General features: G+C 39.8%; 2 protein-coding genes across 3 annotated transcripts in view; one reads left to right on the forward strand and one right to left on the reverse strand.

Moving 5' to 3' along the window:
- The window catches only part of GYS2 (glycogen synthase 2), a 45,454-nt gene extending 37,599 nt beyond the window's left edge, over positions 1-7,855 (forward strand). The window contains exons 12-16 of one of the 2 annotated variants that reach the window (XM_010302751.2): positions 829-955; positions 2,806-2,901; positions 4,431-4,594; positions 5,783-5,863; positions 6,939-7,855. In XM_010302751.2, coding sequence (XP_010301053.2) covers positions 829-955; positions 2,806-2,901; positions 4,431-4,594; positions 5,783-5,863; positions 6,939-7,154 — 684 coding nt within the window. In that variant the 3' untranslated portion in view covers positions 7,155-7,855. The remainder of the gene's footprint in view (positions 1-828; positions 956-2,805; positions 2,902-4,430; positions 4,595-5,782; positions 5,864-6,938) is intronic. The other variant, XM_075758926.1, reaches the window with a different exon arrangement.
- Positions 7,856-11,542: 3,687 nt separating this feature from the next.
- SPX (spexin hormone) lies at positions 11,543-17,326 on the reverse strand. The gene is made up of 6 exons (XM_075742893.1): positions 17,273-17,326; positions 16,289-16,369; positions 16,102-16,159; positions 14,609-14,671; positions 13,874-13,960; positions 11,543-11,595 (listed from the first exon to the last, which is right to left on the reverse strand). The coding sequence occupies exons 1-6, from the start codon at positions 17,276-17,278 to the stop codon at positions 11,543-11,545; spliced, it is 348 nt and encodes a 115-aa protein (XP_075599008.1). The 5' UTR covers positions 17,279-17,326.
- Positions 17,327-27,958: the final 10,632 nt, after the last annotated feature.

Genomic DNA, 27,958 nt, shown 5'->3' on the forward strand with positions numbered 1-27,958 from the left:
GCAAGTGAGTAGCATGCCTGTATTATTAAGAAAAGATAAAAGCAAATCCTTGACATGGAGTAATGGCTGCAGTATGTTTATGTGGGGAAAAAAGCCCAGAGAAGGTTAAACCCATCCCTCACACTTCTTCCTCCCAAAGCTGACTGGGCAGTTCTCTACTTAACAGTGGAATATGCAGCAGTGACCCCAAGCCCTGCAGAGTCATGCAGATAAATTAGCTTGGGTCCTGAAAGCAGGACATTAGCCTAAGTTAATAAGCTTTGTCTTTCAGCAAGATTAGTTAGTCTAGGCACAGGATTGTGATGATGGAGCTGTAATACGTCTGGTTTCAAAATTCTCTCTGTTCTTGAGAGATCCATTGAGTACCCTAAGCATTCCTATATTTCACTTGGATGCTGTGAACCTCAGAAGTGCTGTATCCTCCTGAGGCCTCCTCTGGAACAAGACATCCCAATGCTCTATACCTTGGTACAACAGGCCAAGAGAACCAGTTTAGGCTTGCTAAATGCCACAGCCTTAGGCAGGCATAATTCTCAATGCACATGGTCTTCCTTGATCAACAAGGATAAAGCTGAAGACCTGTCCAGATAAAGGGTTCATGATCAGTACTATTTCCAGGACAAGACTGCACACAGGCAGGATACAAGACTGCACATAGGCAGGATACATTTTAGTGTGGGAAGTGAATTAGATAACAGATGGGCAAAGGAAGTGGTGTCCAGATACTTAGGAAAAGACCAGAGTGAAAAAATTGCTTAGGCTTATTGAAAATTAAAATGTATTGATGATAGTTTTCTTTCACCTCTAATGTAAGTTTTGAATGTCCAGGTGATCCTACATCCAGAGTTTCTCTCTTCAACAAGCCCATTGCTGCCCTTGGACTATGAGGAGTTTGTTAGAGGCTGCCACCTTGGTGTATTTCCATCATACTATGAACCCTGGGGTTACACTCCAGGTAGGCAATCTGTACACTTAACTAGTATCAAAACATGATTACCCATGCTGTTGATGCAGAATAGCTTTGCAGCCGGTTTCTTCTGGAGTGCTGAAAAAACTCTTTTGGCTCTGTTTCCTCTGCAGTGCAAAGGTCTTACTGCTGGCAAAATTTGGGGGCCAGGTGGTATAAAATGGCATCTACTGACTGACAACTACTCACATTTGTCCCTGCGCTGGACCCTTTCCCATACTAACATGTAATCTTTTGATTTTCTGTGGCTTTAGAAAAAAAAAATCATTTTTAAAACTTAATTCTTAACTTGATTCAGGATTTTAAAAGAAGATTTAGAGGAATGTGCATATTGAAAAAAGTAGGGCAAGAACTCTGATGCTACCAGCCAACATACTTCAGTGGATTTAATTCAAGATAACAATTAAGTTTGATAGAATTATGTAACACCATATCTAAGATATTTACCACAAATACATGCAGTGGTAAAGAATCTCACTGAATTAAATGGAAAATTCTAAAGATACAGAGAGCATGTAGTTTCTGACTGTAAAAAATTGGCCCAGATTTACAAAAAGCATGTAACACCTCATGAAATCAGTGCAAACTATGAATTTGAATACTTATGAAGATCAAAGCCTAGGTGCCTGGGTTTTCTGTCTCCTCCAAAATACCTTCTGTAGTCTTGATATACATCTGAAAGTCGAGGTGCCCCTCTTAAGAGCATTTGTTGTAAGCCAATGAATCAGAATAGAAATTTTGCAAATTTAGTCATTCTCCAGAGCTGTTTCTCTCCAAATAAGAGAGCTATTCAATTCCAAGTAAGACAACTGTCTTGCATTCCAGAAATTTCTCTTCCTATTCTAATCTCAGCTAAGGTATAAAGAAAGTGTGACAGCCAGAGATGATTTTGAAGTGAGCATTAAAGTAAACCTAGACAGAACAGTTAGACTGGTACTTAGCAGTTTTGCAGAAAGCTGTGATTTACACTAGTTAAAAGGGTAGTTTCTCTTTCCTTTACTAATGCAAAAGTGATCCTCTTTTTATTAAATTTCTCATTGAATCCTCCCACGAACAAAAAGTGATTTTTTTAAGGTAGATTTGTAGCTTTATTTTATAGACACCAGTTTTATTGTCATATGAATGACAGCCATGTAGTTGGCTTTCAGCATTTCAAAGACTGGAGTGTTTACTTTATCTGCATGCTGTCTTAGGTTAGGCTTAAGTTCATCAACAAAAACTCTTAAAGCTTGAGTAAACAGTTATCCTTACTCACAGTTATGATAGGAATAACTACGAAAGATGCATACATTTTGTAATTTTGTAAAACTAACTCCACTTCTACTTTGAATGACGTCCTGAGTTAATGATGGGGTTTGTTGGGGTTTTTTTTCTTGCTATAGGGACCAGTTTACAAACAATGAATATCAAAAGGCAAAGTTTAACACACTCCTGCACTTAAGAGATTCAGTTTTGTAAATAGTTGTGAACAACTAATGAACCTGTGTGTACAAGAGGCTTCAATTTAAAATCAAACAAACAGTCCAGACCATATATTGGGGTTCTCTGTTTCAACACTGGACTCCCAGAAAGTTTTCAGTTTAGCTGCTGGGAAACACAAAGATACGTTCACAAAAAGATTGTGAAATTTTATGTTTAAAATTTCTTTTTCTTTCTTTCTTTTTTTCTTTTTCTCCAAATCCACAACAAAGCGTAATAGTTTTCACTTGACATTTTCAGAGCAATTCTAGTGTTATGGGACCTTCTGTCTGCCTGTTTCTTTTTTCTTTTTTTCTCTCAAGGTGAAACCATTCAAAGCATATTGCCCTGAAACACTTTTTGTCTGTTTCTTTTGGCAGCTGAATGTACAGTGATGGGCATTCCCAGTGTAACCACAAACCTTTCTGGATTCGGCTGTTTTATGCAGGAACATGTTGCTGATCCAGCAGCTTATGGTAAGATTTTTTTAACACCAGATCAAAATACCGCCTCTGAGTTAAAGCAAAAAGCACAGCAACAATGCTGTTACTCCTCAATTTCGTGCTTTCACTAGTGCAATGGAGTTCATTGGGGGAATACATTCAGAGCTCCGAATATCTCGTTATGTTGAGCATGCCATGCAAGCTTTCATATTTATCCAAACCCTTTCCAGGTTCTCTCTCTTTTATCTCCCTTTAACCTTTTGTTTGCTTTATCCTTCCAAACTCAGCACTTCTCATACTATTCTAGAGTCTCCCAGCACTTCCCTTTAATGCCTCTGGTTACAGTGTAACACTCTGAGCCCTTCAAAAGAAGCACTGAAAATCTGCTTTTCTTTGAATAGTCCGAGAAGGATGTACCAGGACTTTGAGGCCAGTGAAACTTGCCCCCACCAAATACAGAGTAAATTATCATGTGCACTAAAAAATAAATCTGTGAAAATAAAAGGAACCTACTTACGAGTAAGAATCTGCTCATAGAGGTTTAGAAATGGATCATAATTGTAGTGTGGTGAGGAGGAGGGTAGCCAGCTCCTGATGTGTCAAGACAATATTGAAAATGTGCCCAAACAAGGGCCTCTTTCTAAGTACCTTGGCTTGTCTGCACAATCGGGAGTGACAGCTCCACATTAGTACCAACTGTGCCCTGACCTAGAGGCAGTGGTAGAGTCAGCTGCAAAATATGGCTACACCTGCCTGGGTAGGCATGTCTTTGAGAGTCTTCAGAAAGGTCACAGACCAAGACCATAGGTCACTTGCTCTTCTCTGCCAAAACATAGATGTGAGCACTGACATTAACTGACTCTACATTCCTAGGGAACACTGGGCACTTCAGTTAAGGTAGTTGTGCGTCCGTCTTGTCCATTAAGATAGCTGAGGTCTAGTACCCTCTTCTTCCCAACACCCTGGTGTAAGGAAGGTGGCAAGAATAAAGTATTGATCTTGACAAACTACATAGAGACAAAGTTTACCTCAGCCCTCTCCCTGCCAGAATTGTGTGTCAACTACCGTATGTGAGTTAGTTATCTCTATGGAAACACTTGTATTTCTACAGAAAACACAGCCTCGCTCCTAGAGGCAGATTCTGACCATCCACACTTCTAAATTGTACTGCAAACTAGGAAAGCACTAGATTGTTTTTTTAAAGCAGTCAGTATTTTAAAAATTATGGGAGATGAGATAAAAATGATAGGTCTTTACCCAGAAACTCTTGACTCCTTTTGGACAAACTTACACAACAACAAAGCCTCTGAGTTTTGAATAATTTGCTGAATTTCAGTCTGAAAGGTAAAGAAAATTAAAATAAAAAATACATATTTCTCTGCAGATTTCCATTCCATTAGACTAGTAACAAATGTTCCAGTTATAGCTGCCTTCTAACATTGAAAAGAACATACAATACGTGTAATGTTTGTAAGACTACGTGGCAGAAGGTAGAATGGAAATGTAAGAGGTCAAATCCCATCTTCAGTTCCACTCATCTGCACCTTTTCTGTGTCCTTCAGGCATCTACATAGTTGACAGGAGGTTCCGCTCTCCTGATGAATCATGCAACCAGCTGACTCAGTTCCTGTACGGATTTTGTCAGCAGTCCCGTCGCCAGAGGATCATCCAAAGAAACCGAACTGAGAGGCTCTCTGATCTGTTGGACTGGAGATACCTAGGCAGGGTGTGTGAAACTACGTAATAGACGTATTAAAAATTCCAGACACACAGGTCTAACAAGCAGTCTTCAGCATCAAGCTACAATACAAGGAGACATCCCTGGTCTGAAAAGCATCTCTCAAAGGTGCTAAAGGCAAAGCCTGCCTTTACATTTCAGTGTAATGCTTCCATTCTCCAGTAGTAAGAAGAGACATGACTTAATAGTTTAAAGCAGAAGCCAGTCACACTGAGGTCTGTGTATTCCTGGTGCTAAAGACAATGTAAAAAGCTTGTGTCTTTGACAACACTGGCAACCCTACGCTAAGTAGGATTTGTGCTCCAAAGTCATCTAGACTCTTTTAAAAATCCTACCTGTTCTTCCTAAAATGCTGCTGGGCCCTGTGGCTCCTCAACACTCCTAAACTACCTCTATGCCTTAAAGGCCAAATAGTGTTTCTAATTTGACATAGAAAACACTGCAGTACCACCTACTAAGAAGACAGTAGCAAAGCAGTATTCTCAAGTCCACAGAAGCAAAGAAGTGGATGTACGTATATCGGTTTTGTAACTATTTTGGACCTTGTCCTGCTCTGATATCTGTGTGAGAACCTTTCTGTTTATGTGGTTCCCAGCACAGCATAAGACCCTGACACAACAAGCTATTTTTAACGTGTATGTGATGGAGACTCATGAATATAGTGGATCCATAAATATTTTTGCCAAATTCTTAAATACAAGGCCTCAGTAAAGTCATAAATGTTACTTCTCTGTAACTGTTACACATGCTTCCTATGCAAGGATGAGTCCAAAGTGTATGTGTACACACATGCACATTTAAAAACATAAATTTTCCTGGTTAAAAAAGAGCCAGTTCTGTCTTGAGGAATAAAGAATACCCATCACTCAATAAGAACTACACTGACTAAGACAAGTGCTGGCTTCCATCTTTATTATCTCTTAGCCTTACAGAAACTTTCTTCAGCTTCTGTTCCAGACTCTGCTTCAGTGTAAATCTAACGTGAATGTCTTACTACTTCGCAGCAATGTGTTCATTACAAGCAGCCATATTGGTTGGATTCTCCTCAGCTGAAATATGTTTAACCTTTGTTTAGCATCATCCTTTAGAAATTACTCATTTTCTGTTCCTTTTTTCCCCTGCTTAAATCTACCCAAGACTTCCTTGACTTGTAAAGGCTTCTCTTTTATGTTGCAGTATTACATGCATGCCAGACACTTGGCACTCAGCAGAACGTTCCCAGATAAATTTGAGATGGAACCAAGTGCTCCACCAAAGGTAAAGTCTGCTTTTGGAGATGAGTTCATATACATTTTAGGTACTTTACAAAGAGAGAGAGAAAAAGAGTGAATGAGTGTGTGTGTGAGAGAGAGAGAGAGTGTGTGTGTGTGTGTGGTTTTGTTTTAACTGAAGGGAAGCAGTAACTCATAGTTAAAAGCTCAACAAGTTATAGACCCAAACTGCAGTCAGGAGTTGTATCAGATGCGAACACTAGGGGTACCAGGTGCAATACAGGCACAGTTCTTCCGGCGACTTAGAGTGACCTGGATGGGACTATGCCACTTTAGACCAGCTGAGGAACTGGCCCTTGAAATTCCTATTAGAAGAGTGGCAGCTTATAGTTTTGCTTCTGGTAAATGCCATGAAGATGCACAAACCAAACAGAAGGGGAGCTGGGAAAAGTTGTTCTAGGGAAAGCGAGGCAAAGTACTGCCTTCATCTAAACATGGTATGTGAGGAGGAGGCTGTGGCTGGAACTGCAAAGGGTCAGTTTAAAGGCATACCTCCAAACAGTTCTTGCATAGTGCACATTAGCACCAATTTGAGAAGGGAGGCTGCTCAGATCCAATGTAAGAGCCATGTTATTTGAAAACAAATCTCCAGACACCTCTGGAGAGCAACTCATTTTTTAAAACAAAAAGGAGAAAGGAGGCTTCTTAGGCCAAATCCCCTTGCTTGGTTCTGGTTTTGCAGCTATTGACATTATAACTAGAGGACTGTTTTAAAACTTCAGACTGAATTCTGAATTTCAATAAGCATATTCTGACTACAGAGTACAGAAGGATTTCGTGTTGTGTTGACAGTTTTAAGGCTCGTACGACTAAAGATAGTCGTATTTTGCAAAAAGCAGTGCTGGAAGGGCAGCATATTGTTTATGGCACAGGCTAAAGATCACTGCCGTACAAGCATGTACTTACTGGCAGGAAAAGACTGAGGAGATCTGGATTCAAAGGAGTTTAGAGTGCAGAGCAAGTCTAGCTTTCTTTTGAAGTGTTGATAGCCTTAAATTGCTGTATACAACCAATTGAAGAACACTGTGATGATACATACCACTTGCTTCTCTCTCTGTCAGACTGAAGGTTTCAGGTACCCCAGGCCTTCATCAGTGCCACCATCACCTTCTGTCTCTCAGCATTCCAGCCCTCACCATAGCGAAGATGAAGATGAGGATGAAAGATATGATGAGGATGAGGAAGCTGAAAGGGATAGGCAAAACATCAAGTCTCCCTTTTCCCTTGGAGTATTGCCGCAAGGAAAAAAGAAGCAGCATGGAGAATACAGGAACTGAATTCATTGCTCTCACCCTGGCAGGGTCTCTCCATCCATTCAACAGTTTGTCCTGTAGGCTTGGCAAGCTTTGTCTTAAGGGCAGTGTCATATAATTAGGGGAATCTTAAATGTTACTTGAGCTACACTGTTGGAAAGCCTAATATTACTTCACCTTGAAAGTAGTTTAAATGACAATTCTTCTGTGCCCCTTTGAGGTAGAAGAGATTGCTCAAGCTTAATAAACTTAGAGAATGCAACAATCCCCTCAGGAGCTTATACAAACTGCAGATCATACCTTTGTCTACGTAATCATCTATATTAATGATAGTCTATGCTGATAGCTCCATTATGGGTGTCCCAAATGAATTCTTGCTTCATTTATGTTCTCCCTTTTTCCCTGCTAAATTAACATGAACTTTAAGTCAGATCTCAAAAAATTTAGAGAAAAATGTGTTACACTGGAGAAACCTTGGCAGGGTTAAAAAGATACACTGAGAAGAAAATGGTCTTTCTTTTTCCTTATGCTGTTTATTGTAAGCTTACATCATTTAAAACATTTTTGTACAGCACACAGAAGTGTCTTGATCCAGTGGTAAAACATTCTTCCTGTGGAACTTTATAAAGTCTTATGCAGTGGGCATTTGAATTTTAGAGACAAATGAAGTCATCTTTCTGAAGTCATTTAGACCCACAATAAACAGCAGACCGTTTATTTTCTGATTCCTCTGGTATGTCTCTTTTATTGTTTTCATCTTGTCTTAGATTCTAAGTTTGTTAACAAACTAGTTTGGGAGGAAACTAATGTGACTTGGCTAAAGAGAATGACAAAATTTCGTTAAGTCATGCCTTCCCGGCAGACAAACCTACATACCATGCAGCAATGTGACAACATTCATAGGTGAGTAACTCTAGTTCTTCCAGTTGCCTCATTAGTCCATAGTCTACTTCATTTCTTCTAGAAGAGACCAAGTCATAATAAATAATGCTGAAAGAATTCCAAGAACACATCTGCCCTACAGACATAATGTTGAAAAACTTCAAAGTGCTTGGGGAATAACTGAACCTCACAATGAGAACTAGACATTTCAATTGCCTTACAGAAAGCTTTCAAAAGTATTTCAATTCCTAGAGATGCAGAGAATGCCTGAACATGGTCTTCAGAAGTAGATCTTGACATGAAGACATTAGGAAGGAGATTCATCTCTTAGTTTAGAAGTTTGTGCATCAAGAATTTCTCTCAAGAAAAGACATTTCCAGGAATTGATTCAGCCTGTTCTTCAGCAGGTAGGATGATGTAACCTTTGGAGGTATTTACCTTCACTGTCAATCCCAGGGGGAGCCTAGATGTCCAATTTTGATTAGATGCCTACCTTTCAAACACTTAACCAACATTTGATGACATAGTTCTTACTATAGGCCATATAGAATAAAAGAGATTAGGTGTCTACTTGTATTTTTGGCCACCTAAAATCAGTTTTAAATTAGACTTTCATTCTTAAGCTGCTTTGGATACCTGAGAGAATAACTATTCTCAGAAGACAGGTTCAGACTTTTATGGCAAAAACTTAATTGGATTTAAAAGGATTTTTTTATCCATTTTAAAAGTAATTAAAACAATGAGTAGTTATTTTTCATATGAAAGTGGGGAAAGCAAAGATACTGCAAATATTTCCCTTCATACACTTTATTAAGTGGAGAACAATTGCATTTTGTGAGTTCAGAAATGTATGTTCTTTCCCACAGTGCTTTTAATCAAAGTTCCCTTGCAGAATCAAAGAATGTAATGGGTGAGAGTCCCAACAAAAGAACATTTAAAGGGCGTATTGATTGAAAGTTAATGTTCTCTTTAAAAAAAAAAAAAAATTATTTAAAGAATTCTGACATTATTGCTTGTATTTCAATGTGCTGTCGTAATGAAGAAAAAGCATTTCGCCCCAAATTCCCTGTCATCAAAATTGCATTAGCATCATCTGAGAGTGATCCAGCACTTCCTTTGTTGCCTAAAAATGTTCTAGTAGCCACAGCCTGGTGAACATCTGTTTATCATCATTCCAGACCCAGTTTCATTGCAGTGCTGAAAGATGTGATCGCTACACACATATTGCAAATATTGCTAAATGATAGGGGCACAGCACAGACAGTATCAAAAGTGGGAATGGTTTTGCTAGGGTCGCATTAAGACAGCTACACTTGTTCTTTCTGGACAAGTGCCAGAGGAGAAAAATAAGCAACATGTATGATCCAGGTTGCAGGTTCTCTTGGATGTGTTTATAGTGTTTGAGTTCCCTGGGAAGAGCAGAGAGCTGGCGAGACATCTCACACAAATCCAGCTGTATTTGTTTCAGCACGCTCACATGCTTTGAGCACCTGCCCAGTGACAGAAGCGCACAACTTTTGAGATATGACTAATGTGAATATTGTGCCCATTCTTCTCAGAAGTGGTCCTGCAGTGGCCAGTGACCTCTGCCTCATGCCTCCAGGCTGATTTTAGTTCTGCCTTGAATGTTAGGAGGAGCTGTCAGTAGCAAGGCGATTTAACTACAGCAAAACATTCCTGCCTTTTGAATTTGCAGTGTTAGAGGGAATTGGCTTTTCATTCAGTCAAGTCGACAGATTGCCTAACTTAAATGCCACGCATTTCTAACAGTTACTGACATCTGACAAGCTTGGTAGCAGCTATCTGTTACATAAGTGATTATCTGCCAGATTGAAAATACTAGGGTTTCCCAAATAGCTCACCAACCAGGCAGAACGTTTATTCATTTTCATGATATTTGTAAAGAATTGTTTAAGCTAGTGAGTTTAGATCAGGAATACATACAAAAATCAGTCAACTGGGAATGTGATTAGTACAGGGTTTGTATCTCTGGGACATTTAAAGGCAGATGAATTTCATGATACTAATAAACCAAAGGATGCATAAGCCTTCTACTTTTTGTCTGAGCATGGACTGCGCACACTGTAAAACATGCTGAAAAATAACTTAGATGCACCTGAGATATTCAGAGTATGCTTGAAAGAAAGAGTGATTAAATTAATGAAAAGATTCTAGTGGATACCATTGGTCTTTAGATGAAGTTCATCACGGAAGCATTCTGTCATACAACATATACTGCTATTGAATGATACATTTGTGCTGAAAAATGAACAAACAAGGACATTTTGACTTCTCCGGTTATGTTCCTCCACGAAAAGATATAGATTATATTCCTCCATGAAATGGTATAGATGATAAACAGTTACTGAAAGTGCATATAGCCCCATGATAGAGTGATTCCTCCATTCCTTCAGCTGCATTTCTTTGTGTCAAGGAGAAACAACATTGCAGTTAGTGTGAGTTAACAAAATTAATTAGCAGTGTCATGAGAAAGATCAGAGGAAAGTAGCATTAAAAGATGAAGGCACGACTGGGGTTAAAGGTTAAAAAAATAAAACATAGTTGCTTGGACACAAGAATCATGTGTCTACTTTTTAATTACATGAGAACTACAGAGGGCTTTCCAGTAAGACCACAAAACTACACAAATAATGTTAAACATATCCTTATCAGCATGGAATGATAATTAACTGATTTATATATAATTCCAGCTTTGCAACTCAAAAACCAGGCCAACAAAAAAGTACAATAATGATGCAATTAATATTCTGTGTGCCTGTTGTCATGCATGACACTAGATTTGTACCCAGTACACCACCACTAGTTCCAGCAGTACGGCACCTCCTGACGACAGTAGGGACTGTATGTCATAGCTCTAAATGAGGCCCTGATCCTTTAAGACCTATCCCCATACCGCATTTATGTGTGAGACTTGCTTAGTAGGAGTGTTCAGAGTATACATTTCTGCATGCGTGTAATTGGGGCAGCACTGAGGTCTAAAGGCGTGCTGGTTGCCTATTCTCTGTGGTGATGGATATCTGGAAAAAAAAAAAAAATCACCTGCTTTGCCGTCAAAGATAGCTGAATTGCTTTAGTATCTCACTGACTTTATTGACCATGAGCGACTGACAGGGACGTCAGTGAAGTGGTGAAGGAATCTACCTTTATCAGAAATAAAAAGGCTTCAATATACAGCTGGGTGGAAGGTAGTAAAATATTTCCCGATGAAAAATTGGTTTTAATGAAGTAGTTGTCCAAAAAGACAGCTTTAATCATCTTTTCAGGTAAGATAGTACAATTTATTTTAGATTTTGGGTGGGTCATACAAAATGGACTAAATAAAGGAGGAACTTTACAAATAACTTCCTTAACTGAACTGGTAACTTTTAGTCAGTTTGCATTCAAAATGTTGCAATGAATATATACATCATCCTTTGGGAACATAAGTGAGGATGGGTGAAATGTTCTGTTTACACAAATCATGATTTTACGGTATATGCAATATAAATGTTAAAGAAATTTGAAATAGTTCACCAATTTGATAGATTATCTGTCAAGTAGCCAGGGTGATCACTGTTTTCTTCTCCAACTGTAAGAGAAGACACAATGGGGAAAAAAAGCTGTAGATAAAGGAAAGTTCAGTCAGCCAAAGTTTTCAGGAGATGGATGTGCCTCAGGCACAGGCCTAGTGCAATGTGACTGCTTAGCTAAGAGATACAGGCATCTGTAGAAATAATCATATTGTCTCTCATTTTAAATGCGGGATTTTTTTCTCTTTGCTGAAGAGCAAAGATACAAACCATGTCCAGAGGGATATCTTAGTACATGGCACAATTTTTTCATGCAGAAGAAAATAATGTATTTGTTCTTTATTTGCACATTTCTCTCAGTCAAGAGGATTCTAAAATCACCTGAAAGTGATCTTCTGAAAGTGCAGGGCTTACCCAGGTTCGAATGTCTGCTACAATGATGGCAATGTTATCCCACAGAGTATTTTTCAAACAAGCTGCCAGTTCTGCTTAGCTCTCTCAGATACATCACCTTTTTTCTTAGGGGGCTGTTGCTGTTCACTGTCTTCTCTGGAATAGCAACAGCAGGCAGGAAAATACCACTAAAATTTATGAATCGTGAACTTCAGAGGATTTTCTCTTTTTGTTAGCACACAAATGACACTGTCACTGATTTATCTTTATCCATGAGAACTTCTCATAGATTTTGTCCAAAGCACTGTGCTCATTTTTAATTCTGCCTGTCTCAATCAAAATGTCACGGAATTTTTCGTGGTTAGCAGAGTTCTGCCAGGGCAGGGAAGAGAGAGCTGAGCACAGAGCCCCAGCACTGTGTGAGGTACAGTGGGAGATATTAGGAATTAGAGAAGACAGGAGTGATTCCAGCATATCTACACATAGACCAGGCAAATTGTCAGGTGTTTCTCACACCCTCTTTTTGTTTCAGGAAAGCTGCATACTTTAGATAACTAAGGAGAGGTGATATCGCAGCAATGGCAAGGCAGTTATTTATTACACACTGTTGATGATGTCAAAGGTGCTTAGGCAGTTAACAGGCCTGTCTTACCACTTATCTATGTGAAAGGTACAAAACTACCTCGTATGTTACTAGGGTTTTACTTCACATTTCCTAATTCAAGTAAAGAGCTTTTTCTTCCTGTTACGATGACAGAGATTAAGAGTCTGAATAAGGAACTCACAACCAGGACAATAAGAAACAAAGGTAGCTTCTAGCCACTTCTGTCCCTCCCTGTCTTGAACCAAAGAGGGGAGGCAAACTCCTGGGCTTGTATAAGCTACAACAGCCTCCGCAGCACCCAGGGGCCAGAGCACAGCACAGGTTCTCCACAGCTGTGTAGGTTGTATCCTCCTTTTACAACCTCCCTGTCCCCACCTCCATTTCCAAAAAAATAGTCTAAGTACCTGAAGAGATGAAAGGTCGAAAGACAGAGGGCATGGATAGCATAGATTTAGAGTCTCAGCCTGGTGAGCTGTATGTATGCATCAGACGATGAGGGGCTCAGGATAATGGCTTTGCAGGAAAGCTGGTCTAAGGAGGAAAGGTGAACTACAGCAGGGTGAGGGAGCTGGGAAACATAGGATAGGGGTCCTCATCTAAGGGAGTGTGATATGCATGGAGATGAGGGAACACAAGTTATTTAAGCCTAACTCAGCAGCTGGGTTTTGCTGGAGGGTGGGAGGGTGTTGTGGAAGGGAGATGTGGGTTCTGAGGTTCTGAAGTGAGAAGTGGAAGCACGTGGCAGGTGGTGCGGAAGCAGGTGGTGAGGAGACAGAGATGGGAAGGTAAGGCAATGTCTCTGGGAGGTTGGGAACGCATGAATGAATTATGGGATTTTTCAGGATATTTCAGGGCTCTGCCTCTAAATGTCATTGGGACCCCTTGTTAGCTGTGCCAGTGACAGAGCTCTCAGGAGCCAGATATGTATCCCACAGCAACTCTGCTGAGGCTTTTTAGGATTCTTTTAAACCTTTCCACCAGGATGGAAGAGCCAATGGAGGAATGAAAATTTCACAAACAAACAATATTCTGCAGAAAAGGAGCCCCAGTAGAGTTTTATTTTGGAAAATTCAATTCAAAATAGCCATTCCCTTGAATCTAAACCAATAAAAATCCAAAAAGCAAATTAAAAGCAGAATATACAAACGTTTACCTACTAACATTTATGATTCATGTTCTAATCTGTGTAAATGTACACTCTAATGCAATGCACTTTGTGGAATAATATCTCATTTCAAACCAGGCCTTTTAGATCAATTTACTAAATCATTAGTAAATGAAATACAGATAAACCCCTTTTAAAAAAGTCAGAGTAAAACAAAATATGCATTTACCTTCTTCTTGTGCTTTCCGTAAGGAACTAAGGAACAGTGCTGCAGCTTCAGAAAGAGATAAAGGATTTGTGTTTTGGCTGCGTGTTTCTAGAATTATAAAATCAGAGGTGCATGGTTTTGTTAGTGTTTACTGGCATTTCTTTATTTTGTTCTTTGCTTTTTTATCTCTATAACTAGACACCCAAAGAGAAAAAAAAATACTGTCATCTCCTTTGCTCTGTAGCATTCTCTGCTCAAAACCAGCCTGCTAAATATCTAACACAGAAGAGACTAGCAATCTTTCTAAAGGCTATTTCAAAGTACTTTAGAAGGTAAAAAGAACATTTTCTTTTCTCGTATGTTCCTTATTTGCTACCACATTGTTTCCTCCAGAAACATTGTCTAGCGTGGATTAATGTCGTCTACTTTTGTCATTTGTCAATTCAGCACAATTAATAACTTGATTTGATTTTTTCCAGTGGAAAAGAAAGTGAAAGGTACTGCTGATAATTTCACTCAACAGCCATGTCAGTCTGGAACATCACTTATGTAAATGAAGTCACACAGGCACACAAGAGAGGAAAGTCAGATAGTCTTTATCATGTGCTTTTTGGAATGAAGGTACTAACAAAAGGGAGTTTAATTGTGTCCTTGAATATAATTCCAGACAAGCAAATCCCCTCCAGTTTCCACAGATTTCTCCCATAACCTGAGGAAAGACTGATGTGTTCCATACACCCATGCACATGTACTTACCAAGCTGCGTTCTGTCGTACAGATCCTTTCGCTGGCTCTCATCTGAGATGAATCGACGTCCCTCTACAAAAGTAGTGGTAAAAGGGTGAAAACAACCTCCCAAATCTGTTATAATTCCTACTTTACAATCCCTAAAGTAGTCTTTTCAAAATACAAAATTACATCAATACTTATACAAACATAAAATGGGAGGCATAAATCCATCCTGGGGCCATCCCTCAGTAATAGCCCATCCTAAACCAGAACACTGAAGACATAATTTATTTCACAAAACTGGTGTTTCAGCACTTTTCATTCTTGTATTAAACTGGTGTAGGAACTCTACGTAGGGAGGAATCTACTGTCTTTTCCTCACTTTTTTCTCAACTGCTGTATGGTCAAGAGCCTTCAATCTCTTCGCTAGATTATAAAGTATTGCCTTTTAAAGGGATATTTCCATTTAAAAAAAAGGGGAAAAAAAAAAACCCTAAAAAAATACAATCACATTACTTCCTATGCATGAACAAGAATGATACACAGGTCAGTATCGAAGTAACACAGTGCATTATTCAGTCGGAAGAACTAAATAAAATAAAAAATGCCAAATGCTTTGCTGTTATGAATGGAAATAATTTTATTAATGTCATTAGAATTTCTTTCAATTACACTTACAGATGTTTGGAGCCTGTATTTATTTTTTGTTGTTATTATTTGCATGATCTCCCTTTTGCATTTCTCTCGTGATTGTAAGCATCAATATTTTATTTTAACATCAAGGCAGTTGTTTTTCTTGCTCTCTTAATACCTACCCTACCTGATAGCTTTTAATTTTGAAACAACAATTCAAAATAGAATTTTTAAAAATCAAAATATTTCTCTTAAATTTCATGGGTTTGCATCAAAGGACAAAATCTCTCCTTGGCTCTAAATTTTATCTTTATATTTAATGCTTCTATAACTCAGGACTAACAATAGAAACTCAAAGGTCATTTGCACAGCCTTAACACCACAGTATTGATAACACTGACATCCAAGTTCTCAAAAGAGGTTGCTTGTAATCGTAATACCAACTCTTGTAATTCTTGTAATAGGAATATGTTCTCCTATTGCTTGAGAAGATATTTCAGTAAAGCCTGAGTGAGAATAAGGAATGACAACTATATCCAGTGTGTCTTAAACCCCCTTCAAGATTATTTCAGATAAAGAAACTGCTTTTCCAATATGTTTTACAATCAAGCTTCAAATTCTATACACTTTCAGTATTTTGTTTTGCTTTTCTTCTTTCAACACTTGCTCTCTTCAATTTGATTTCTTTAAAAAATAAAAATAATACTGGCAATGCTACTGTTTCATAGACAAGAAGAAATAGCAATTAGCATATCCCTGCAGGTCTCAGAACTTCTACCTCCACAGCATCCTCGGGGATTTACTGCTTGTGTGGAGCCAAGCAGATCAGGAATAATCCAGTGGTAGAGAAAGTTATCTCCTCAAAAGTGAAAGAGCTTGGGACTTACGTGCACCCTTCAAATAGAGCATAGCCTGAGGAGTCCAGTTTCTCCTTTGGAAATAAGCCTTTATGCCAAAAAGGAGAAAAGAGACGTGTCAATGTTGCATACCATTACTAACTAGTACAAATACTTCAATGTCACCAACCTATGAGATTCATGGATGATGCACATTCACCCTGAGCAAGCTGTTTACCTGAGGTGCACTCCAGGAGAAAGATATGAAGGATGCTGCCAGGAACAGTGCCATTGCAGATGCTGTCAGTTTACGCAGTCCCTGTGCACAACAAAGAACCACAAGGTACAGGAAAAGCCTTTCAGATCTGTAGATCCTCTCAACTTCAAATCTAAATGTGAGGGTATTTCCAGTTGCTCCTTTCTCCCTGTCTTGCTGCCAAACCTCCTCTTGCTCAGTGGCTATTATTTCAGCTCCAATACACAGTGATCTGATGGGAGGATGAATGTTAAACCAAACTTACTTTATTCTCTTTATTCATATTCATTACAAAGGTTCCATTCTGGTGAGAACTGCCATCAACGCAAGCACACAGACATTAGATCCTCCAGAAATGGAGAATAATGTACAAATTAAGGGGGAAAGATGATATAAAATATATCTCGATCTTACCAAACCTTGAATCACAGAGTTTAGACAACAAGCAAATGTAGGGGACTTGCCATTCCAAACAAACCAACCAACCAGGAGAGCAGATCACTATTTCCTCAGGAAAAGAAAGTTTTTAAACTTAGCATCCTATTTGCATCAACCATGATTACACATATGTCACGAGAGGGCTTGTTTGATTCTTGGAGTTTGTTCACTGATGCAGCACATGCAAATGGAAGCATTGAGCATGAATCCTCTGCGAACAAGTTGCATTTCCGCTTGCTTGCACAGACCATGTTATTCATGCATCGATAACAGTGATGGGCGACAGAGAGCATCTAACATGATTCACAGTGGTTTATCTGATCCTATTTTTGAGAGCACATTGTGATATTAATTTTTTTTAATGTAGTTGTTTCAAGCACACTGAATATAACTAGGTATATATTCCTCTCAGGTTACATTTAAGTTAAAATTATTAATCTCCCCTGCAGTTCCTAAATATTATACTCACATGAAAAAGCATAAATTGCAAACTAAATGTTTCCCACACACCAAAAAAGTCTCACTTACCTTCATACTTAGGTCAGTGGTAAATCTTCAGTCTTCTTTTCTTGGGATAATGTGTCACAAGATCTCCTACAGGTTTGCAGGTCCCTTTTTAAATCTTCGGAGTGAAGGTACCCTCCCCTTCTGTGGCAGGGCGGAGGAGTCTAAAGGGATCTCTTGTCAGCCCTGTAGATGGAGAAGTAGAAGGTCTAATGACTCCTGAGGGAAACCTGTAGTCTTACAGGAAGTCAGGGAAATGATTGAAAGACGGATACACTTGGAGATGCACCCCATTAGCCAGGTGAATACCTTCTGAATACATCAGCATCAGCCCTGTGCATTTGCAGTACGTCACCTTCTTGCTAGATGATCGATAACCACAGCCAGAAGCAGGTATTAATATGGATGATGAGTGTTTACCTAGGATAAACTAACATATATCAGATTGCTATCCATTATGGGAGCTGGAAAAGTTAGTAAATTGCTCTCCAGTCATAACATGCCAACATCAAGAAAAAAGAAACTTACCCAATATTGCTAGCTTCAGGTTATTCCTAGCATACATTTAGAGGATGCAGTCTCTTGTTTGATTCTCTAACAATCTCTTGTATCTAGTTTTCTTACACACAAGTAAAAATACAAAGCTGAATAAAAACACACCAGAAAAAACCCCAACCCTTAACAGTCAGAAACACTCTTCTGTCCCATGGATTGTAAAAGCCCAGATTGCGGGCTTGAATAGGTCAAGCGGTGGAGCAGTAAACAGAAAATAGGCAGGAAGCGGGAGTCAGAGAAGCCATTTCCATAAGCTACTTCTAAGTGATTGTTGGACTCATCACAGTCATGGATAGTGAGTTTAGTCCTCAGGCAAAGAGCTAATCATGCTTGATGCCTAGCCTTGCTGGTTCTACAGCTAGAGTTTTCATCTCTGGTCCTTCATTTTTTCCTTTGTAAAATGGGAGACAGGAGCGGAATGGGTAGCAAAGCAAACAGGGAACCAGAAATTCGGTGGTTAGAAGACTGGCCAGTAGAAAGTTTACTGCAGCAGCCTTACAAACAGGACCAGCCTGTGGTGTAACAAAAATACAGGTCACCCCTTATGTGTGACAAACACACGCTCATGTATGTGGAATCTGAGTGAGGAGGGTGCAGATAGGCACTGCTAAGGCTTGTTACGAGCTTTTCCCTGGCACGGTGTGTCTGTGGAGACTGCTCTGAAGCACACTGTTAGTGAAGGTGCAATTGCTCTCCTGCTTTCGAAAGGATGTTGCTCCATTTTCTGCACATGCCAGACAGAATTGTTCATCAAATATACAGACCTGGCATTAGCTGCAGCTCACTCTGGTATAGATGCAAGAAATGAGAGGGAAGTTCAGGTTTTGGCCTCATGCAGCTCTCGTGATGGCTGGGAGATGCTATTATAACTCTATCCTTTAAAAAGGCCATGCCACGATGCACCCTAGCCAGCGGAAGGGTGCCATCTACTTCAATGTGAAGTTTACATTTTACCTGCTCTTTTCCTCTTGCTCTGACAAGTCAGAGACATTTCTTGATGATGTTTAACCCTTAGCCTTAGAAAGGGGTTATACATTGCATACAGGAGACATTTAACAAGCAGAGACTTGGAAAAGATAAAGCTACTCATCTATTCCCTTCTGTAGCGACTTTGAAGCCTCTCTTTATGCACAGATCATAGGGCCAGAGTCAAAACATACAAATGAGTCTGTGAAAATTAACTCTTTATCTTTGGTATTGGTCAATATAAGGTATATTCTCTTCACAATGGTTCTCCTTGTGGTAGCAGAACCAGAATGTGTTTGGTGCTTAAAATAAGCCCTGTCTCTCCTGCTACTGGAATGAGACAAGTTAACACAAAATAAACTGTGAAGACAACCAGCTCAGTCCCTTCTGTTGGAACTGGGGAGAAGGGGAAGAGAATGGGAGACATGGAAAAAGATTTATATTGTTACTACACTGTAGAAAGACAACTTCAGCTTTTCTTATCTTTTGACCACTTTGCAAGGTGTGAGCTGCTCTGAGTTGGTGTTGCTGGAGTTGCACTCTCTCTTCCAAACGTGGCTGTATTGCCAGAGTCCCACTTGCCTCCTTGTAGAGACTGGGGCTTGCTTGAGGCTGCCTGGAGGGCTGGAGGGAGCTGAACTGGAGAAGTCAAAACCTGAACTGGCTTATTGCAGGGTCAGGTAACCAGCAGCTCAAAAGCAAATGCGGGGCCTTCACAGCGTCCTCTTAAATTAAATGGTTTTAATGTTGTACCATCAGATGTCTCAATGGCACTAAGGTGTCCAAAAGTGAAGTGTTTAGTTTCAACCAGTAGCAAGAGACAGGCTACCTTGCCCAAACACCATCCAGGCCACCTGAGACACCACATGGGACTGCCAGCTGTGACACAGGGCCTGCAAGAGACCCAAGACTTGTGGAGAAGCAGCTGAAGGGCAGACAGGATCCCCAGGGCACTTAAAATGTCACTAATTGCTTTTGACTAGGAACTGAATCACTCCTACAGAGTGGAGGGAAACAGGACTTCAAAGAGCACCTTCTGGTCACAGAGTGTAGAGCATTAAGAGAGAAGGACTGAATTCTCCTCTGGAGATGTCTGTGTCTCTTCATTGGCGTCAGACAGCATTTTACACAGAAAACATCAGGTGAAATGAACCCACTCCCAAATTGAATTTCCATGGTTCTTTTTCCAAAAGGTTTTTATTTTTCCCTTAAAATCTCTTTGTCTTTGTGATGTAGGGCCCTAAATCCATTTACTTTTACTATGATCAGTGATTCTAAGTTGCTTTGGCATTTCAAAAAAATTATATTTCAAAAGCACCTCCCTGGAAATCTATAAGAAGTCTGCATGCAGAGCAAAGAACTCCAGGTTTGTCCATTCTACTTTAGTGAATAAAATTTAAAAGACGACTCTTCTGCCTTCATAGCTCGCTCTTGTCCTATTCCTATGAGAAGGTGGTCATCTTACTCTTCCCAGAAATCTAACCACTTCTAAGATGGCATATGGGACATGATTTATTTGCAAACAGCAACAGGAGGCAATACTTTGGGAAGGAAATGCATGTACGGAGAGTGCTTGCATTCACAAAGAAACATGTGGACGTGTATGGGCATATGTAAGCTTGCACTCTTGAAAAATGAAGTAGCCTATAATTGGGTTATGGATCATAACACACTAAAAAACTACAGCACTTCAGAATGATGAGCTGTACATGAAACACTTATTGTCAATCTTGCCATTTCTCAGCTGATTCACATAAATGAGGAAGTGGCTTTGGCATGTAATCAATACCCTAAGTGAGGGAAGTAGAGTGAAGCTTGCTGTAGCAGCAGGACCCCTTATTAGAAAGAACATAACCTATTCTTATTCTTAAAGATGATCTAAAGGGCAGAGGCTGCTTATCCTGACACTGTAAATGATAAAAAGCCAATTTCTGGGACTGAAGTTCAGTGCTGAGGTGGGTGAAAAACTTCTCATGTGGTGGAGTTTTACCTAGTGGGGTCAAACATACATCACTGACTTGCGTCACAACCGTGTACTTTCCCAAATATTTCCCTAAAAATATAGGCTACAGTCATTGTGCCTGCCTATTTTTAAACTGCTGGTAAGGACACCAGTGATCCATTGCTTTCTCTTGAGTAAAAGGTGTAGCTGTCATGTGTAGGTGGCCAGTAGGTACGTCAGCAAATATGGTATTCTGACGGTGTCAGGGTATACATCTCCTGAGATTTATGACCTTTCTCTCTTGTGCTTATTCTCATTTCCTTTGTGCTTTCCTGCTTGTTTGTTAACTCTTTGGGAAATACATCTCACTTCTGTCTGGTATCTGAACGGCACCTAGCACAGTGTAGTTCTGGCTTGTACATGCTAACCACAGCATCTTAAAATGCTGTGAACTATCATGACAGAGCCTGCAAAGTAAGAAATTGCAAACCAAAACTTTTGTGTTTAATTTGCAGTGTGGGCATTTAAGTTAGATAGTAAGGCAAGCTTTCTAACAGTAGCACAGTGAAATATAAATAGATTGCCCTGGAAGGCTGTGGATTTGTTATCACTGAGAAACTCAGAGAGTAGTTTAGCCAACTCCTTCTTAGGACTCATCAGTAAACTGATTCTGCCCAGAAACATGGTGATGAACCATAGGAGCTCTTAACATCTTCTTTTAGGCCTGTTTTTTGTGTTTCTGTCATCTTTCAAACCTGACTCCGAACTTTTCACCCACTCAGACTAGCGGGACCTCTCTGCCCCTCTAGTTCTGTATTCACCCTGTAAAACCTTTTGACTGAGGAAACCTTATCTGCAATCCATCAGTACATTTTATGTCAGCCACTTTATATCACACTAACATGTTTTTCAGTATTATTTTTCAGAATAGGCCCTAACTTATACAATCATAGAATAGTTTAGGTTGGAAGGGACCTTTAAAGGTCACCTAGTCTAACACCCCATGCAATGAGCAGGGACATCTTCAGCTTCTCTGGGAAGTTGTATTTTGATGGTGCATCTCTGAAGGGAAGAGATAGTCTCTGATGTAAACCATGTGCATGATTACAGAGGCCATTAGTTGCTGGCCCAAAATTTATCTAACTACTCTGTTGTATGTTCAGCACTATGTCTGCAGGCCTGATTTTAGCGCTACTGCATAGTTACTAGTTGCTTTTCTTCTTTTCTCCAGACTGTGTGAGAACTATACTAAAAACTACTTGAGGTATTACTTCTGAAGTTCAGGGAACCTTGGTATGGTGCTTATTTTTTTCAGTAATAGACAAGTCTGGGGCAAACACCAGGAAAAAAAGACCAGCTGAAAAACAGTTTTCTCCAGTTTGCAAGCTGGAAAAGAGACCTGACCATCTAAGTATAGGCATTTACAAAGTACGTTAGCAGAAGCTGTACAGCTCTTTAGACAGGCAGATACTACTGAACGTATCTCACAGAACATACCTTTCTGTAATGACAGAAGCACCAAAGGCCAAGGAGTCATCTGACCTTTTCTTCCACCCCCATGAACTTGGCAAAGAGGATTTTCGTCTTTGTCAAGAAGCTACCTAGTGGGCTACAAACTGTGCTGAGCATTACGCATGCAGTCATCTCCTCTTGGCTGAGCCATGTGTTTGTCACACAGTCTCACCCATGGAGCTGGGCAAGAAATACATGCTGCTACTGAGCAGCTGGAAGCCAATATTTCATTGTATATAGCGGACAGAATTGGGAGAGAGGAAAAAAAGTAAGTTATGCTGAAAGACTGCATGATAACCAGTCAGTCGGGTGTCAGAGACTGAAACAGCCTGCTCCATGCTCTGGACGGACAAAGTGCCTAACCTCTGCAAGCATGGTCCATTAAAATGTGCAGCCTCTTGGCCCGGTTCTCCTTACCCACGCATAGCGTGAAGGATGGGGAGGGGTTGATACATTTATATAGAAATACATATATTTATATGACACATACATAACTTTACGTAGAGGAAAATGTTGTTAAAGGCTGAACAGGAAACCTTGGGGAGTATTTTCAAGACAAACCAAATAACTTGTGAACTCTGCTGCATGGATTCGTTAAACTTTGAAAACACTTGTCCTCAATATTTGCCTATGCATACTGAACATGAGGTACACTTTGCCCTTGAGGAGTATTTTAATCCCACCATGCCGAGAACAAGAATCCTACTAAAATAAGAGTATTTTTTGGTGTTACACTGTTGTAACAATGAGCGTTGTTGCTTGAAACAAAGCTTGGTTTTAGAGGCACAAGTCCAATTCAGGGGAGAATAAATAGCTCTATCTGACCCACGAGGTCATCAGAACTGACAGACATTTCAGATGTTCCCAGTGTGGGTGGGAAACCACTTCAACCAGGTCTGTCAGTGCTTGCCTGTCTCAGCCCACAGTGAAGCCCTAAGCAGTACGCAGTGTAGTGCAGCAAAGCTGGGCTGTGAGCCACATGTACTTGAGCTGCACAGCAGGCAAATGGAGGGGTGGGGGGAATTTCCTCCTGCCGGATCCCCCACATCACTGAATCATGGTCTCACAGCAAGTTACAAGTATTTCTTTTTGAAGACCTGAATAAAATAGCAGAAAACACACAAGCTGATTCAGTTGTTACATGAGTCTGTCATTCTACCAGTCCTGAAGGAATATAAAGGAAAGGGCCTGCTACTTTTTTAAATTAAAAACTTTATTTTTAATTTTGTATTACCAGAGTTTGTACTCAAGCAGAGTAATTAACAGTTTAGCTGTTGCGCAGTTACACTCAACTCTTTACAAAGTCCCGTGGCGTTTGTCATCTGAAGCAATGTGAGGAGGAGGCAGACCACGTCATTGAGACTTTTAGGAGTGTATCAGGCACCTAGTTTATATCATCTCAGATCCTGTGAATGAAACACTGCTTCCTGTGCCCCCACTTTTCTCTCCATCTCTCTCAGTTTAGATTGCAAGGTCTATAGGCAGCGGTCATTTGCTCCTGCACCTGCTCGGTGCCTACTCTGCTAGCTGTACGGCAGCACAACTAACGTTGACACCTGGAGGACCCTCCCTGAGTAGAGGTCACTTATTCCTGGCAAGGTATGAAAAAACAGGGGTGCTGTTTTAATGTGCGAGGTTTTTCTCTTCAAACCTCCTAAAGTAAGTTAAAAATCTTACCATACACAGAAATCTCTCAAAGATAAGAAAAAAGAGAAAAGAACCTCACCTGGATTGGTTTGCTCTCAGAAATGTTACCTCTATGTTATTATCAGCTTTATTCCTGGAGGAAAGAGTGTCTAGTCAAAAACACCCATCTGCTAATCAAACCAGAACCGACTGCATCAGCTCCGTGCTCTGTGGTAATGCTGCTGGATGACAGTGCCAAGTTTTCACTTTCATTTAACAGCTTTCCCATAAAACAGGGAATTCAATGTCAGCTCACTTCTATATTTTGGGTTTTAATCACAAAGCACCTGTGAGAGCACTTCTTCCTTTTTTTCCAGAAGTGCTGGAATTGCCTGTGGTAGATTGGGAGGTGTCATTTCTCCAAGAGTTTGGAGAAGTCTGATGGGCTGTGCAGTTAGTAGGTACTGGGCAGGGAGTAGTACTCCCTCAACATTATTCTATTTCCAGTTATTTGTACAGCATATACCTAAAGATCCACAGTGTTAAAATGCAAATCTTGTTTGAGAATACTAAAATAATGATTAATACTAAAAAAATGATTTGGTTAACAGTCCTAATGACAAACTGTGGTGTTTTTTTTTTTGCTCACAGAACCAAGTGCAGAGCAGACAGTAACACAGAAACTCTTTAATACACCATTAGCCCAACATATATTTCAAATTTACCCTTCCTTTAAAAAGTGGTAAGAGCTATGAAATTGATACAGTTTCCGGATTCTCTGCTCAAACTGTCACAGGAGAAACTAGAAGAGATCTGCTCCTGCCTGAAAGTTTGCAGTAGCTGGGAACATAAGAAAGAATCATAGAATCACAGAACGGTTTGGGTTGGAAGGGGCCTTAAAGATCATCTAGTTCCAACCCCCTGCCATGGGCAGGGACACCCTCCACTAGACCAGCTCTATTAGAACCGCTACTAGAAGTGAGAAACATCCCAGGTAGCTGAGTTCAGACACAGCAGTAAGCTATATGATTATTTTCCTCACTGTTTTAAAAATAAGGGTAGGATAGCAGGGAGACTTCAGGATGCCTTGAAATTCCAGGCAATTCATTTAACAGCTGCAGGACAGATGTGAGAAAACAAGTAGGAGGGCTGGAAAGCTGGGCACTGGTGGTTGATTTGCACCTGATTGCAGCTCATTGCCCCTCACAGCCTGAGAGCTGAGTGGCAGGCAGCAACAGGTCTACCTTATAAAGCTGATTTTCCAACTATGAGCCCTCTGCTCATTAGAGTACCAAAGTTTGTTCAGCTGGTCCTCCTCAGAGGAATAGCTAAAATAGCTTTTGTCATCCTGTGCTAGCTCTACCAGAGAGGAATAGGAAGGTATTTTTCCATATGCTGTTGTAAGTATAAGGTCTTGGACCGGTTTGTTTTATGGGGAGTTGCAAGCAATATTTTAAAAGGTGTTGTAGTTAAAAAGACTAATATTCTTTAATGGAGGGTTACTTATACCTGCTTGAAGGCTCTTGTGCACTTAGAGAACATACTTAAATCTAACTGCAATGTTTTTAAGTTTGGTTGTTGGGTTTTTTTGGTTTGTTTGTTTGTTTTGAAAAAAAATATATGCTGTATTTGTAATGTAGGAGACTGCTTCAACTTCCTGGCATTTATTTTTAAGGAGTAAATCTTTTAAATCAGCCATAATAATAAAAAGCATTCTCTTCTCCAAAATTATTCTGACATTCTTACTATTGTTTGTTGGGGTTTTTTTTTAAGTAATCCCATGGCTAAGGACATGTTCATTAAGGTAAATGTCACTACTTACAGAAACAATGGCTGAAAAAAATAAACTTGGAGCTCTTGACTCTGCATATATCAAACTAAGTTGCTGGCATGCAAGAAGCTTGTAATAAACCAATTTAAGTAAAACATTGAGTATTTATCTCTTGCAATCTAGAATAATAAAAACTTATATGTGATTTTTCTCTTTGTTTCACAAGATTATACAAGTGGTAACTCTTGTGTTAAATGCTAGTGAAACACATTGCTGTTTTTTGAGAAAATAACTATTTTTTATTTTTTTCTACCAAAGAGAAAAGCAGGGAGCTAACTTCTTGGGAAGGTTGCTTCATTTTGTTTCTTGATGCACAGTTTGAGTAAAAAGACACAGTTCAGTGAAGTCTATATCCTTCTAGGGTCAAGTTGGTATTTGTATTATGCAGGGGGAAATCCCTTCAGGGTCAAGAAGTCTGGCGTTCTACCCCTGTGGCAACGGTGTCAGTCCCTTTCACATGCACACACCACCTTGTTAGCTCTAGTTATAAAGCTGTTGTTTAATTTTCCACTGCCCCTAACAGAAGTGAGATCTGGAATGGTACTATTCTGATAGGCTGGTTATGAGTAAAACCCAGTCTTGGAGGATCCTGAGGACTGTTGTTAGTGGTCATGCGGGTTATGCAGTTAACATACACAGGACTCTTACTTCAAAGCCAGTGTTGGGGTTTGTGTGTGGTTTGGTTTTTTGGTTTTTAACATTGTATATAATCTTCTGGAGAGAAGCAATACAGTGTATTTTGAGCTGAGGAGTTGAAAGTGATAGAGTGGTGGAAGGCAGGTATATAGCTGCAATATTGGGTGCAAAACATCAGATTCTTGGGAGCTTCAGGTAGCTTTATCTGGTGCATTATTTTTTTTTTTTTAAATTATGTATCTCTTCTAATGATCTAAATGTCATAGCTAAGTTCCGTTAGTATTGCTTGTTTCCCTCTTGTTTCTTTCCAATGGCAATTCAGTCAACCTGTTGCTGGCTGTCAGAGGGCTCTGTTCCAGTCTGATCACGTTCGCTTTGTTACACTGGCTGGTGGATGGTGTTTCTCAGTGCTGATGTTTCAGCAGATGCTCTTTTTGGCGGTGAGGAACTGTGAGTGAAGCCCACAGTGGGGCAGTGTCAGATGAAAGCTCCCAACTACTTGGTTCAGAGGAGAAGGTTGCAAATAGCAAGGTAGAGACAGGTATCTCGCTTGAAATGGGGTTTTATGCTCTCAAAATGCTCCTTTTGTGCCTTGGTAGCACACACATGCTTATCTTACTGGAAACAACTCTTAAAATATTGTCTGGGAGAATAGATAATAAAACTACAAGTAGAACTGAAGTGCCTCTGTAGGATACGTTTTTTGGGTAATTCTCTATATGGTAGTGTGACAGCTGTAGTTGTGGCTAATTAGTATAAGAAACAACTGGGGTTTGGTTTTTTGTTCTTCTAGGCTCACTGAAATGCTGAAAATCTTGTTGCACTCACTTTTCCCACCTTCCCACGTCCCCCCAAGCCAGTACCCACAAAGAGAAAATCCAGAAAGACAGACTAATATTTTTTTTGAAAGTAAACTTCATTTAAATCTTGGCTTCTGAAACCTGTCAAGATATTATCAAGAAAGCTGCAGACTCAGAATACTTCAACTGACTTGTGTACCTGTAGCTGCAGGGGTTGACTGGGAGGCCATTGAAAGAGATCAAAAACCTGATAATGTTTATAGCTGTAGGAGATACCTTCAGTAAACAGCTGGACAGTGGTTGCTGCTAGACCTGAGCAAAAAGCCATGGAACCAGGGGAAGTACACGTCACAAATGTGATCAGAAGTAATAGGTACAAAATCTGTGTGAGGTTTTTATTTCTTCTTAATGAATGCTTTTTATATTAAAAAAAATTACTTAATCCGGGATAAATTGTTCTGAGTAATAATGCTTAGTGCTTTCTTTAAAAAGATAGTCAGCTACTAGGTTGCAGGAAGTTCTTCAGTTCTCATTTTTGGTTCCCCTCCCCCAGTCCTTGCCATGGTTATTGTATTTAAGAATAAGCAGTGAGATTTCAGAAAGTATTTCTTTCTTTCTTCCCCACCTTTTCCAAATCAACATTGCTTCTAGTTCCCTGGAGAACTAAACATCGTGACTGAAGGTTTCTGTCACAGCTGGTATGTGGACCAAGGATTTTCAAATCACTTGATACTGAAGCTTTGAGTTGTCTGCTGAAAGGAAAAAATGACGTGAAGAATATATGTATGTTGATCATCCTGACTCTTATATCTTGTCCCTATTCTTTCCAGATACTTGGCAAA

Source organism: Balearica regulorum, chromosome 1 (assembly GCF_011004875.1).
Source record: "Balearica regulorum gibbericeps isolate bBalReg1 chromosome 1, bBalReg1.pri, whole genome shotgun sequence".
Classification (NCBI taxonomy): domain Eukaryota; kingdom Metazoa; phylum Chordata; class Aves; order Gruiformes; family Gruidae; genus Balearica; species Balearica regulorum.